The sequence below is a fragment of the Phyllostomus discolor genome, chromosome 5 (assembly GCF_004126475.2).
Source record: "Phyllostomus discolor isolate MPI-MPIP mPhyDis1 chromosome 5, mPhyDis1.pri.v3, whole genome shotgun sequence".
In the NCBI taxonomy this organism is placed as follows: Eukaryota; Metazoa; Chordata; class Mammalia; order Chiroptera; family Phyllostomidae; genus Phyllostomus; species Phyllostomus discolor.
In genome coordinates, this window is record NC_040907.2 from 16,647,439 (window position 1) to 16,659,897 (window position 12,459).

General features: G+C 53.8%; 1 protein-coding gene across 1 annotated transcript; it reads right to left on the minus strand.

Annotated features, from left to right (window-relative positions):
- Positions 1 to 4,955: 4,955 nt before the first annotated feature.
- Positions 4,956 to 11,670, minus strand: ZNF683 (zinc finger protein 683). The gene is made up of 6 exons (XM_028512609.2): positions 11,519 to 11,670; positions 10,456 to 10,580; positions 9,623 to 9,827; positions 7,567 to 8,252; positions 6,365 to 6,493; positions 4,956 to 5,344 (listed from the first exon to the last, which is right to left on the minus strand). Exons 2-6 carry the CDS (start codon positions 10,567 to 10,569, stop codon positions 5,021 to 5,023), a joined length of 1,458 nt encoding a protein of 485 aa, XP_028368410.1. The 5' UTR covers positions 10,570 to 10,580; positions 11,519 to 11,670; the 3' UTR covers positions 4,956 to 5,020.
- Positions 11,671 to 12,459: the final 789 nt, after the last annotated feature.

A 12,459-nucleotide genomic window follows, 5' to 3' on the forward strand; every position in this document is an offset into this window, starting at 1 on the left:
GAATCAGCTGCGCAGGGGATGAGGGGCTTCGTGGGCATGTCTTCCACAAGTGCCCATGGCCTCTGCCCACTCCAGGTTTCCAGAGAGCCTGCAGCCACCTCCCCAGTACCCTCCCACTTGAGATTTCCAGGCACAGGCACACCTGGGCAGAGTGATGTACCTGGGACGTGAGCGAGTCAGGGAAGGGGGTTTCCCTGAAATTGGGACAAGCCAACCTGTGTCTGTTGTCTGCCACCAGGGCCCAGTCTGGCTGTGGAGCTGAGGCGGTGGGGCCCAGGACACCAGACCCATACGGACACTGCCCTCCCTCCCGCCAAACCACCAGTTTTCGAGGACGGGTTTATGCTCTTGGCAACAGAGCAGCCAAGTCTGAGGTCAAAATTCCTTCTAGCAGGGACCCTTGATCCCAGATGCCTCAATTTACTCATCTGTGAATAGATGCAGCCTCTCCTTCAGCAGTGGCTGAGCACCTTAAGAGCCAGGAGGGGAGAGTGGTTCATGTGGGGCCGGGAGGTGGCGACCTGGGCTTGAATCCTAGCTTTGCTACTCTCTAGCTGCGATACCTCTCGCAGCTAGATTCTCCATGTATAAAATTGGCATGATAATAACAGTACCTGCTTTCAGGGAGTGTTGTAAAGATTTCATGAGATAATCCATGCAGAGCACCAGCAAATAACAAGTACTCAGTTAAGCACTAGTAATTACGAATGGTACTCAGGACCACAGAGAGACACATAGCTGCTTGAGCCAACTCTAAGGGGATGACACTCAGTACTGCCCAATCCATGGCCCAGATGGGAAAACTGTGGCCAGAAGATGAAGCGTCCAGGAGAGATGGACCCCTGGCCCAGCATCACCCCCAGGGTCCATGCTAAGAAGTGAGGAAAAGGGACCAAAGATGGGGGGAGGCCAAGGCAAAGCAGGAAGTGTGGAGAAGGGGGTCCTGGGAACAGGTGCAGACCCTACGTGCCTCCCCAGGGGCCAGGTGTTAGGAAGCTCATATTTCCTGAGCATCTAAACCCAAACTGGATGTCCTATATCCATTACCTCATTTCTCACAGCTGCTCTGAGAGGCATTATTGTCTCCATTTTGCAAAAGGAGAAACGGAGGTTCTCAGAGATGAGGAGTGATGAGGAGTGATCTGCCCAGAGTTGCCATTGGCTGAGGTAGGGCTAGAGAGCTCCAGTTGTCTGAATCATGAGTCAGGGTTCTCAGGGTCTGCCCCTCCCAGAGCTCCTGCCCATTCCTTGCCTCCCCTTTGCACTCTCTCCTACCTTGAGGCTGACATTGTTGGTGTTGCTCTGGCCTTGGGCCAGGTCGGGGCAGCTCTGGCCACCCCAGGGCCTGGAAAGGAAGCACAAGGGGAAGGGAGTGAGGTAGTCCCCTCCCCTCCCACCCAAAGACTGGACCCAGTGGTCCTCCCCCAACTTCTCTCAGAGCCCACAGGCCAGATGAGCTCCCGAAACTTGGAGAAGGTGGGGAGTCTGCAGCAGCCTCCTTTCTGCTCCCTCCCCTAACTGTCCACTCTGCTCTCAGGGACAGAGAAAGAGACAGGATGGGCTTGGGAGAACAGTGAGACTAGGCCTGTATCAGGGCCGGAACACAGAAAAAGTACAGAGCCCCAATCATTCAAAAGCTCACCAGTTGCTATGCCAGGCTTAGCACTAGGCATTGCACCTGCATGATCTTCTTTAAGCCTCACAATAAGCCTAAAAGGTGGATATTATTGCCCCATTTTTTAGTTAAGGAAATTGAAGCTCAGAGAGGCGAAGTAGTTTGCCTAGAGTCACACAGCTAATGAGCCTTGGAATTAAGACACTGGGACCATCCTGATTCAAAGGCTGGCTGGATATTGCCACACTAATGGGGGGCAAGATGAGGATGTGCCTTGGCTACCTCCCCTGTGCTGCTGCCCTTCAGGCGGGGAAATCAGCAGGAATCAGAGGCCTGTGCCTCTGTGCTCAGGCTGGTGAGAACTGAGTCCAAGTGCAGACATGGGATGTGTCATCATGCCAGTGCAGAGGCCTACGCAGTCCCTCCCCTTCCCTCCATACCTCTGAATCACCTGCACCCCAACCCCACCTCCTCTCAAGTGGGGAAAGGGAGAGGCAGTGCCACCTGGGCCTATAGGGCAGGTTCCTGCCAGACAGGGTAAAGGGAGAGGGTGTGTCTTCCAGCAGGGGAGGGCAAGGCACTGGCAGGGTGTGGGCACCCCCCCAGGCCCCCCGGGCTTCCCAGCATAGGGTGGCTAGGCCCTTTCCTCCCCTCTCTCTGGGGTGAGAGAGCAGTACAAACCTTTCCTCTCACTCTGCCCCCACCAAACCCCCAAGGCTCCCAGGGTGAGCTGAAGACTTGTGTGTCACAATAAGATCAGGACAAATGGCTGAATAACTGCATAGACACACAAATACTCACCCTGCTTTTGAATACAGGGCCCAGGAGCTACTGGGGTCCTCTTCCCTGTTGCCCCTCCCAGCCATCTGACCCAGCCACCCACAAAGCCTTTTTCCTTCTCCTCAAACATCAGCGGCCAGTGAATGGGCTCGGAGAGATAAAGCAATTTGTTCAAGGCCACACGGCCAGAGGCACCGAGGGTTAGGATTAGGACGGTGCTCTGGCTCGCAGTCCTGTGGTCTCTCTATCAGGCAACAGAGTGGCCCAGGGCTCCAGATGCGAGCTCTGGAATCAGACTGTTGAAGCTGGTATCCAGCTCCACCACTCCCCAGTGGTGATGTTGGACGGGCGACTTCACGTCTCTGAACCTCCATTTCCATGTCTGAATCACACAGAACACCTGTCTCACAGAGCTGCTGGAAGGATTAAATGAGATCATTCAAGTAAGGCACTAAGCAAGTGGCAAATAAAAGTTGATTGTTATTACAATCTGGGATGACAGGACAAACCTCTATGGGATCTAAGGGCAAATGCAGTGCAGCCTAAGACAATTCGGGAACTTGTCACATTCCTGACGAAAGGGCAGGAAGACCAGAGGGAAGCTGTCCTGCGATGTGAGAATCAAAGTCCACAGGGGTGGAAGGAGCTACTGCATTTGCCTTTAAAACTGTCTCCCCGGGAGAAGAAATCATGGTCTGCAGGCCGCTAGCCTGGCTTAGGAAATCACAAAAGTTGTTTTAAAGTTTTCAAAGAGCACAGGAACTTTATAAAGACCATTTTCACATTCACATATTCAAAATCGACACATTTGTATGCTCTGAGACACTCACAGACGTTTATTTGAATATCCACTACACTCTAAGACACACACACACACACACACACACACACACACACACACACACTCACCCTGGGGCCCAGTGGCACCCCACAAGGCCCTCCCTCCATCCCCTCACCTATCCCGGGCTCTGGCTTCCTCTGGGGTCTGCTTCCCCCTGCGCTCCCTGCGGATCCCTAACCCAGCCAGGCGGCGGGCCAGGCGGACCCCCCAGCTCTCGCGCCGCTCGGCCATGACAAGAGGAAGTCCCGAGCTTGGGGCACTGGGCACCTGACCGCTCCGGCCTGGCCTGCCGGGCCCACCCGGATCCGCTCATTTGCGGAGAACCGCCTACTAAGAAGGCCCATCCCGCTGAACAAACAGCTGCCCCGCCCGTGTGCAGGCGGGGCACCGATCCAGATATGGCCTATACCTGGGGGCAGCGGATGCGCTCTGCAGGGGCCACCGCAGCCCCTGGGTGGCTGCGCTCGAGCCCCCTCTCCCGGAAGCCTTGCCCTCGCTACTTGAGGTCTCCTCCGGGCGGGGCCAACTGATAAAGGTATCGCCTAGGTCCGGTCTAAACTAGGTGGACCGGAAAAAAGGACTGGGATGCGCTGAAGCCGGAAGGCAGGCTGAGCAAAGGGTCTCCCCACCACCACCACCACCACCACGAAGGAGGGGCTATAACACAAGGGCGGAGCCGTGCGCGGGAATGAGCGATGTCCGGTCGACTGGGAGGGCCTAGCCCCGCGGTTGGCATCTGGCTTGGGGCCAAAGGGGTGACTGGGTGGGCTTGGAATCCGAACTTTGATTACCGGTTGGGACTGAAGCCCACCCTGCCATTGCCCGGCCGTGGTGCGCTCCTTATGAGAGTTCTCTGTCCTGGAGACCTGCACGGGGTTGGCTGCACTGGAAACGGCTGTGAAACCCACATGGGTGGGAATGGCGCCTCATACTAGCTGTCCAGCTATTATTATTGAATAATAGCTACTGTTTATGGTAATAAAAACTGGGCCTTCTGCCTCCCAGGTAGTGCTCTTTCCCACCTGATGCTGCCCTCTGTAACCCTCCAGCGGGGGCAGGAAACACCTTGCACAATTGAGGGGATCCTCTGGGACGCAAGAAAGGCCGTCAGGAGGGTCCTAGTTCCGCGGGCTCTCTTTGCCAGTCCTCCCCTGCCTGTAAGTCTTTGCAGGGCCTCTACCCCCTCCCTGAGCCAACCACCTCCTTAGCCCTTTGCCCTCTGTGGTGACTGGTCCTGGCGCACAGGACATCATGCTTCTGGATCATGATGGACACTGACATCCTCCTGTGTTCCTGCCCCTCTGCTCACACAGGGGGCTCAACCCTGACATGTACAGGCCATGCATGACAGGGAGTAACCAGTTAAAGGGGCACTATGGCCTCCTAAGAACTAAGACCAGAAGGTGGTGGGAAGCAGCAGACAGACACCTGCACAGGTCAGAGGGCAATGTGTCTCCTGCTTGGCAGCACAGCCTGTGCCTTGCAGAGTCCTAAGAGGCAGGACCGTCCATCTGTGAGCTGAGATGAAGGGTCTGGTCCTAAGAGGGAGCAGAACCCAAACCCGAGCCAGAGGCAGAATGGCTGCAGGCATTCATCCCAGGTGTGGCAGCACAGGCTCTTCCTGCCTGTCTCTTGACTTGCTCCAAGGTGAGATGTGAAGTCTGGCAAATACACGGTGGCTTCCCCCTCCACTGTTGAAGCTCAGGAGGCCTCAATGGGTTGTAGAGAAAATCCTTTAATTGCTCTGCCCCGAGCCCTCCTCAGGGCAGTCCAGGCACCACAACTTAGGCTGACTGCCCTTCCTTTCCCTGAGATGCTGAGGGCACCTTGATCTTGTCTGAATCCCAGCCCCTCTGCCCCTGTGATGGCACTGTCACAAGATCTAGTGCCCCCTGGTGCCACCGGGCAAGGCAAGTGAGAGATGCCAGAGGCAGGTGGGTGTGAGCTAGGCTACAGGGCAGTGGATCGTGCAGCCGACGGTGCAGCTTCAGGTGAATGTGCTGGGAGAAGCGACTGGGGCAGACACTGCACTGAAACGGCCGGGCACCCGAGTGCAGGCGCAGGTGGGTCTTGAGGTTGCTGGAGCTGCTGAAGCACTTGTGGCATATCTGATGGGAATGGGCATTGGCATCAGTTCTGCCCACACAGCTGGCTCAGGATCTCTGCTCCCCCTTCCCCACCCCTCCCTGTAATTCAGGCTTGGAAGCCCCCTGCCCCACCCAGGATTCCACCCTGGACCCACAGTGTCTGGCACATTGGAGCCAGGCGGACCTGGGTTAGTATCCTCATTCTATTACACCCTGCATGACCTTGTATAGGTGACTTCCCCTCTCTGAGCCTTGCTCTCCTTATAGGTTACATGTGGCTACTGATAGTTAACCTCATCGGTATAATGGGCTGAACGAGATAATCACATGGAAACTTTATGAGTGGAGCTGCAGCTTCAGTGGGCGTAATTAACAGTTACTGGGAACAGCCACATGCCAGGAGTTGGTCTCATGTAGTCTTCCCCAGGACCCTGGAGAAGCATGACTAAGTGCTAGTACAACTCCTATATGCCAGTGAGAAAGCAGAGGCTCAGAGGAGTGAAGCCACTAGTCAAAGATCACACAGCAAGTTGAAGGCAGAGCAAGGATTTGAACCCACATAGCCCAGACTCATGACCACGATGCTGCTTTCATTTCTGCCTCTGTAAAATAGGGCAAGAGTTCCTGCCCTTCCATGCTCCCAAGGGATGTGGTGAGGCTCAAAGAGGAAGGGAGCTAACACTGAGCTGATGTTATAGGCAGTGTCCTCCAGCAATGCTGGGAAGAAGGTAATGGGTACCCATTCCCCAGGAACCCCCCCCCCCCACCACCAATTTTATTATCCTCCTCCTACAGACTTGCAACTCTATTCCGCCCTCCAAATCCCAGGAGTGACCTCCAATATCACATCCTGGCCCTTCCAGGCTAAGAGGGGTCATTTTCACTGTCTTCCACATCCCTCTCCTCCCCCACCCTCACTTCTTGTCCTCTCTACTTGCTCAGGAGAATTGGGAATGGAGCCTCAGGTGCCACCCCCCACCCTACCAAGGGATCTGGAACTCCTTCCTGCAGGAGTGCAGGGGACGGGGAGCAGGGTCTCACCGGGCACTTGTGGGGCCGCTCCCCAGTATGCACCAGGTGGTGCTTCTGCAGGTGGGCGAACTGGGTGAAGCTCTTCTGGCACAGGGCACACTGGAACGGGCGCTCCCCACTGTGCACACGCAGATGGACCTGAGCCAGGTGTGGGAGAAAGGCTGCCGACTGCCCGGGGTACCCCAGCAGGGCCTGGGACCCTCTCTGGATCTCTACCCACACCTCCACAGGACCTTGTTTTGACCTGAAGGCCTCTCAACCCCCTTGCCCCTCTGTCACCCTCCTTAGGGTCTCTCTCCCATTCCTCAGGATACCCTCTCTTTCTGTTGCTCTGAGGGAATGGGGATGGCAGTGGTCAGAAGGCCAGGTGACGGTAACATATGTCCTGAGCAATGCCTCTCAAAGTGTGGTCCACAGACCAGCAACATCTATGTTAAAACTACAGATCCTTAGGCTCCACCATGACCAGCTGAATTAGAATCTCTAGGGCTGGGGCCTAGGAATCTGCATGTTTACTAGCTCTCTTGATAGTTTGAGGCTCAGTAAAGTTTAACAACTCATGTCCTAGAGGATCAAGAAAGGATCTTCCCCCCAAATCTTAACCTTTCCTCAACTTCAGCAGGGCCAATTTCTGCACAGCTGCCCATATTTGCTGATACACAGAGTTGTACCCATGGTCGCCCCCTGCTGGACGTCAGGGGCACCAGCGCTGATTTGTGGCATCCCACTTTAAAAAGACATCAGTTGTGCCGTCTGGACTCACTAAAAGCTACACGTTCCCCACTCAATATCAGACAAATAAACCTGAGAAGGCTTAACTGTGAATCCAGAAGGGATGGTTGCTCAGGAAAGCGCTTTGCAGTAGATGCTGAGAGACTGAGATCAAGGCCTAATCGCACCATTAAATCAAAGTGACCTTGGGCAAACTCTTCCCATTAGGAATCTCAGTTTCCCCATTTTTACTTAAATTAGATGATCTCATAGACAGTCTTTTAGGGTGAAGAGGACTTTGGTAGCCATCTTATCTTACATCTTCTCTCTACAGATGTGAAACTGAGGGACCAAATGAGCCATCCAAGGTCACAGCCTAGATGCTGTCTGGGAGTTCCTTCTGGCTTTAAGGTCCTTGATTCTAGAAGCAGGATGGGAGCGGGTTGGGGGGGTCATTAAAGGGTGGTGAGGAGGGGCAGCAGAGCCCAGGAGGACAATACCTTGAGGTTGGAGAGCTGCCCGAAGCTCTTGCTGCACACATTGCATTCATACAGGATTTTGCCATTCTCTTTCTTCAGCGGATAAGGCAGGGCTGCCCGGGAGCCCAGTGGAGTCCGCTTGGCTGGAACTACGTTGCCAACATGCTCTGGCCCTTGGGAGTAGGTCCTGGTGGCTCCAGGGCCTGGAATCCATGCCTGAGGGAGTTGGGTTTGGCCAGAGGCTTGGAAGGCCCCTGGGTAAGGATGCAGGATCTCACCCCAGGAGCTGTGGTGCCCAGGCTCACTGACACTCATCAGCACGCTGGGCACGGCCCTGATGGGGTAGGAGGTGTCTTGTGGCAACATGAAGAGGGGGTGACATTGGACAGAAGGTGGGGCCCCATAGGCAAACAGGTAAGGTGGGGGCAGGAGAAATGGATACTCAGGACAGAGGGGATGAAGGTGAAATGGGAGTTCTTTGGAGATGAAAGCAGGCGAGGGGCAGGGGCAGAAAGCCAAGGGGTTGGGGTTCTTTCTATTCTGCCAGGGGGTTGAGGAAGAGCTATTGTAAGGAGAGAAGGATGCGCGGGGGACCCCCTCGTCAGCTCTTTCTTCCTGGTTTCCCATCTCGTCCCTGCTCAGAGGATACTTGGCTGTTAGTTTCTCGTCGTTGGGGGAGCCAGCATGTGGCCCTGGTGGCTGGTGCTCTGAGAAGGAAAGGGAAGCCAGTCAGGGCCCCACAGGCTGGGGTGAAGTTCTGCCCCCCATCTAACCTGCCTCACTCCGGGTTGGGAGAGAGCTCTAGCCTGCAAGCCTGTTGGTTGACTGGGACAAGGCATTTCCCCTCCCTGGACTTTCCTGGTCTGCAATTGCACTTGCCAAGAAAAGCAGCTAGTATCTGTGCAGTGCCGAACAATTTTAGGGAGAGAAAACGATTCAAGAAGCCTGTTAGATAGCTACGTGGAGCAGTCAAGTGTGCAGTTGGATGAACTGGTTTGGAGTTTCAAAGAGAGGTCTGAGCTGGAGTATAAATTTGAGCTCCAGGGGCCCAGACGATACCACATGGGGACGGCACTAGATCTGCTGTGTCCAAAATGGACACCTGACACAAGTCTACATTGAAATTAATGAAAACAAATCCAACAGAAAATTCAGCTCCTCGATGACACCAGCCATATTGAAAAATCTCAATAGGTATGGTATTGGACAGCCAGGTATAGAACATTTCCATTATTGCAGGAAGTTCTGCCACACAGCGCTACTGTAAATACAGAGAACAGGAGAGCCGAGGAGGGAAAGAAGTGGTGGGGGGGGGGGGGAGAAGAGAAGGGTTGGGGGAGGGAGAGAGGAAGAACAGGTGAATATTTAGGAGGTAGGTAGAGAAGAGCTTAGCAGGGAAGACTGAGATGCAACAGCCAGTGAGGTAGGAGCTGACCAGGAGTGATATAAAGTAAAATACTAAAAAGAAAAAATATTAAAAAGTAGATTGTCTGCTTAGATTGTCATTCATTTACTCAAGCAACTTTTTGCTCTGTGCTCTGGCAGGGTGGATAGCAGTGATAAATGGCACAGCAGTGCAGTCCCTGCCCTCCAGGAGGTCACAGTGGCCTAAGGAGATGATAGCGTATTATAATGCAACAGCCTAGAACACGGGGACAGTGAGAGCTTATTTTATGGAAGGGGAAATTGGCCTCCGTGATGTGTTCAAGGTCTTTGGGCTAAAGAGGCAGCACCAGGACTCCACCCCAACTCCCTGAGTCCCAGTCAGGGCTCCTTTCCCATAATAAAGACTCTCCCAGCTAAACAGGTACACAAGCACCATCCTCAACCCACCTGCACCCGATCCCACCCCCATGCCTGAGAAAGCCATCGCCTACCTCCTCTGGCTCAGGTGTCACCAGCTTGAAAGACCCCTGCACCCCTAGGTCTGAGCTCCAGGCCAAGGTGTGCTAGTTTACTGTGCCTGATGCTCCATCCTTACCAGTGATACTCGATCCCCTCCGCTTCCCGTCCCAAAACCTAACAGTGCCCCCACCCCCAGCCTCCACCAAGGTGCAGCTGCATGGCCTGGGCTTACTTGTGCTCAAAGAGTCCTCTCTGAGACCCTGTGGGGCTGTGCTTGGGGGTGCCAGCTGCGGGGTGCAAAGGTAGAGGTCCGGGCCCTGGGAGCAGGCCAGCAGGGCAGACCTGGCTGGTACCAGTGGAGAGGGGCACAGCCAGCTGGCACAGGGTGGGCCATGGATGTCCACTGTGTCTGGAATCGGCCTACAGACTGGAGAGACCTGGAGGGTAAGGGGCAAGGGGCTGGGGGCTGTGACTCTTGGGTCCCTGAGAGGAGCCTATCTGTACCTTGGTTTCCAAAGGGAGAGGAGAAGCTAAGAACCACTCACCCTCACCATATGTGTCGCTCAAATGGCTTCCCTTTCTCTCATCCAAAGATTTCTTTCCCCAGAGGCTTTCATGCCTACCCCAGAATTACCTTTCCTCTGTTCCTAGAACCCCTTATCTAGCATTTTCCCTCCCACTTCTCTTCCTGACTGCCCTGATCCTACTGTGTCTCAGGCTGTCTACTATGTTTTGAGTGGAGTCAAGGCGAACTTGGAGAAAACCCTCATAAAGAATGTAAACTCTACAAGATGATCCCTAAGGCCAAGGCCAGGATCAAACAACCAAGCCTCCTGCATGGCCCTGTCCCTTTCTTATGGTCCACAGGACAGTCTGGCTCCTAGGGCACGGGAGAGGGTCTCCAGCACCTCAAGGGCCCACCCCCATGATGTGCTGGGGTAGGGGTGCCCAGGACCAGTGGATGGTAGGAATCTAGGTCCCTTCAGATTTTCCCCCACTTCCTTCTAACATCCCCTCCCTCCACAGCAGACTGACCTCAAAGTTAGGGCTGGGATTCCACCTTACCTGGTCACCTTTGCAAGCCTGGAAGTCCAGGATGGGGGACAGAGTGCTCCCTGTTCTGCTCAGGGGTTTGGTCTTGTGGCAACAACCCAATTCTGGAGCAGGTTCCCCCTTCATGCCCCTGCTACCTGCTGGGAAGACAAATCAGTGACAGGTGAGCAGTAAATTTGGAGCAGGTCCTCCAAATAGCATGGCTCCAAGGGCAGATTCTCCATCAAACCACTGTGTGACCTCAAGCCATTCATTGACCCCCTGGCCTTAGTTTCCCTATCTGCGAAATGGAAGAGTTGGACTGGCTGATGTGTGAGGACTCTCTCAGTGCTGACATTTTAAAGTCAATGATCTGTTCCTGGTAGGTACAGGAAGAGGATCGAGTGGAGACCAACCATTCAAAGGTGAGGAGCAGAGCTGGCCTGATTCCCTTCTCTGGGGAAGAGAGGAGAGACAAAGGTCTTCATGAAGGTTATTACCAAGTGCGCTCAGAGATCTGAGGGAATATTCCAGACTCCTTGGGGCCACAGGTAATTAAGAAGCCACTCTCCTCCGTGATGGGAGGGACCCATGACTCTCTTGATGACTCTACCAACCACAGGTGCCCCACCAAGGGCAGCTTTCCACCAAGGAGAACTCCTGCATTCTAGCTCACCCACATAGCTTTTCTGGGCAGCTAAGGAAGCCCCAGTGTCCTGCCGCCCAGGCTGCCCCGGCTCAGCTCTGTCACCATGGTCAGCGTACGAGAGCGGGCCAAGAGTCCTTCAGGTCCGCTGACTGGCCTGCTGGGAAGATGCCCTGAGTGCTCAGCTGTCTGTTCAGCTAGCACCTCGCTTCTCTGCCATCTTTCACCGAAGGCCACAAAGCACACAAATCACCTCAGCTCAGCCAACACCCCAAGGCCCTTCCCCTTTCCCTCAGTAACTGCATTCCCTCTTTACCCCAAGTGTCCCTGGGGATGCCAGCACCCTCCAAAACCCAGACTCCTTTCCTTTTCCCCAGTTCCTCCCAATCCTGTCCTAGGTCTCAAAACAAACACCCCAAAAGGAGGGGCCTCCTGCTTGAGGCTCTTCACCTGGCTCCGCAGAAGTCCTCCTGGCCGGAGAAGGAAGGAGGTGGGCAGGCGGGTAGCTGCTGTCTGTGGCTGAGGCCCCAGTGTGTGCAGAGAGATGACAGGAAGGTGTTATGTTTGATGTTGCCACAAATAGGAAGAAGAGGGCAGGCTGGAGGCCCTGTGAGACCTGACAAAGGGAGCCGCCCTCCAGCCTTTACCTACCTGTGGCAACTCTATAGGACAACATGCTGGTATGGTGGGTGGGGGGAAGTTTCTGGAAACACTTTACAGATTATTGAGCATCCCTTCCTCTTTTCACATCATGTTTCAGCTCTAATCCAGTGTTTCCCAATTGGTGGCTGAATAACCCCTCAGGGACACCAAGTTACTGCAAGAGGTCAGAGATGCTTCATGCTCATCAAACACTTTCTGTGAACTGAATAATAAAATGACTGGCATGGAGATGTACTCCGTCTAAATGTATGTGTGTGTCGTTAATTGAACGTGCTGGCTTTTGAACCACCGTGAACTGGCAGGCCACTGGAATTTTAGTATGTGGGGGTGAGAAGGAGAGAAGAAAAGCTGCATCTGGAGTGGGGACAAGAGCTGGAGGCATAGACAGGGGTCCTCAGGCTCCTGGGTTATAGTATATTTAATTAATTATTAAATAAGTAATGTAATTAATAATTACAAAATAACACATAATAGTGGTAAACATGTCAAACAACGTAGAATGTAGAGACAAAAAGGTGGAAGCTCCCCTCCTTCACAATTTTCCAGGAGTCATTGTGAATTGTTTGATGTTTATCCTTCTAGATATGTTTGTATGTATGTATGTATGTATGTATTTTAAATATTTTAATTATTTCTTTTTAGAGGGAGGGTAAGGGAAGGAGAAAGAAAAGGAGAGAAATGCTGATTGGTTCCTTCTCCAGGGACTGGACCTACAACCCTGGCATGTG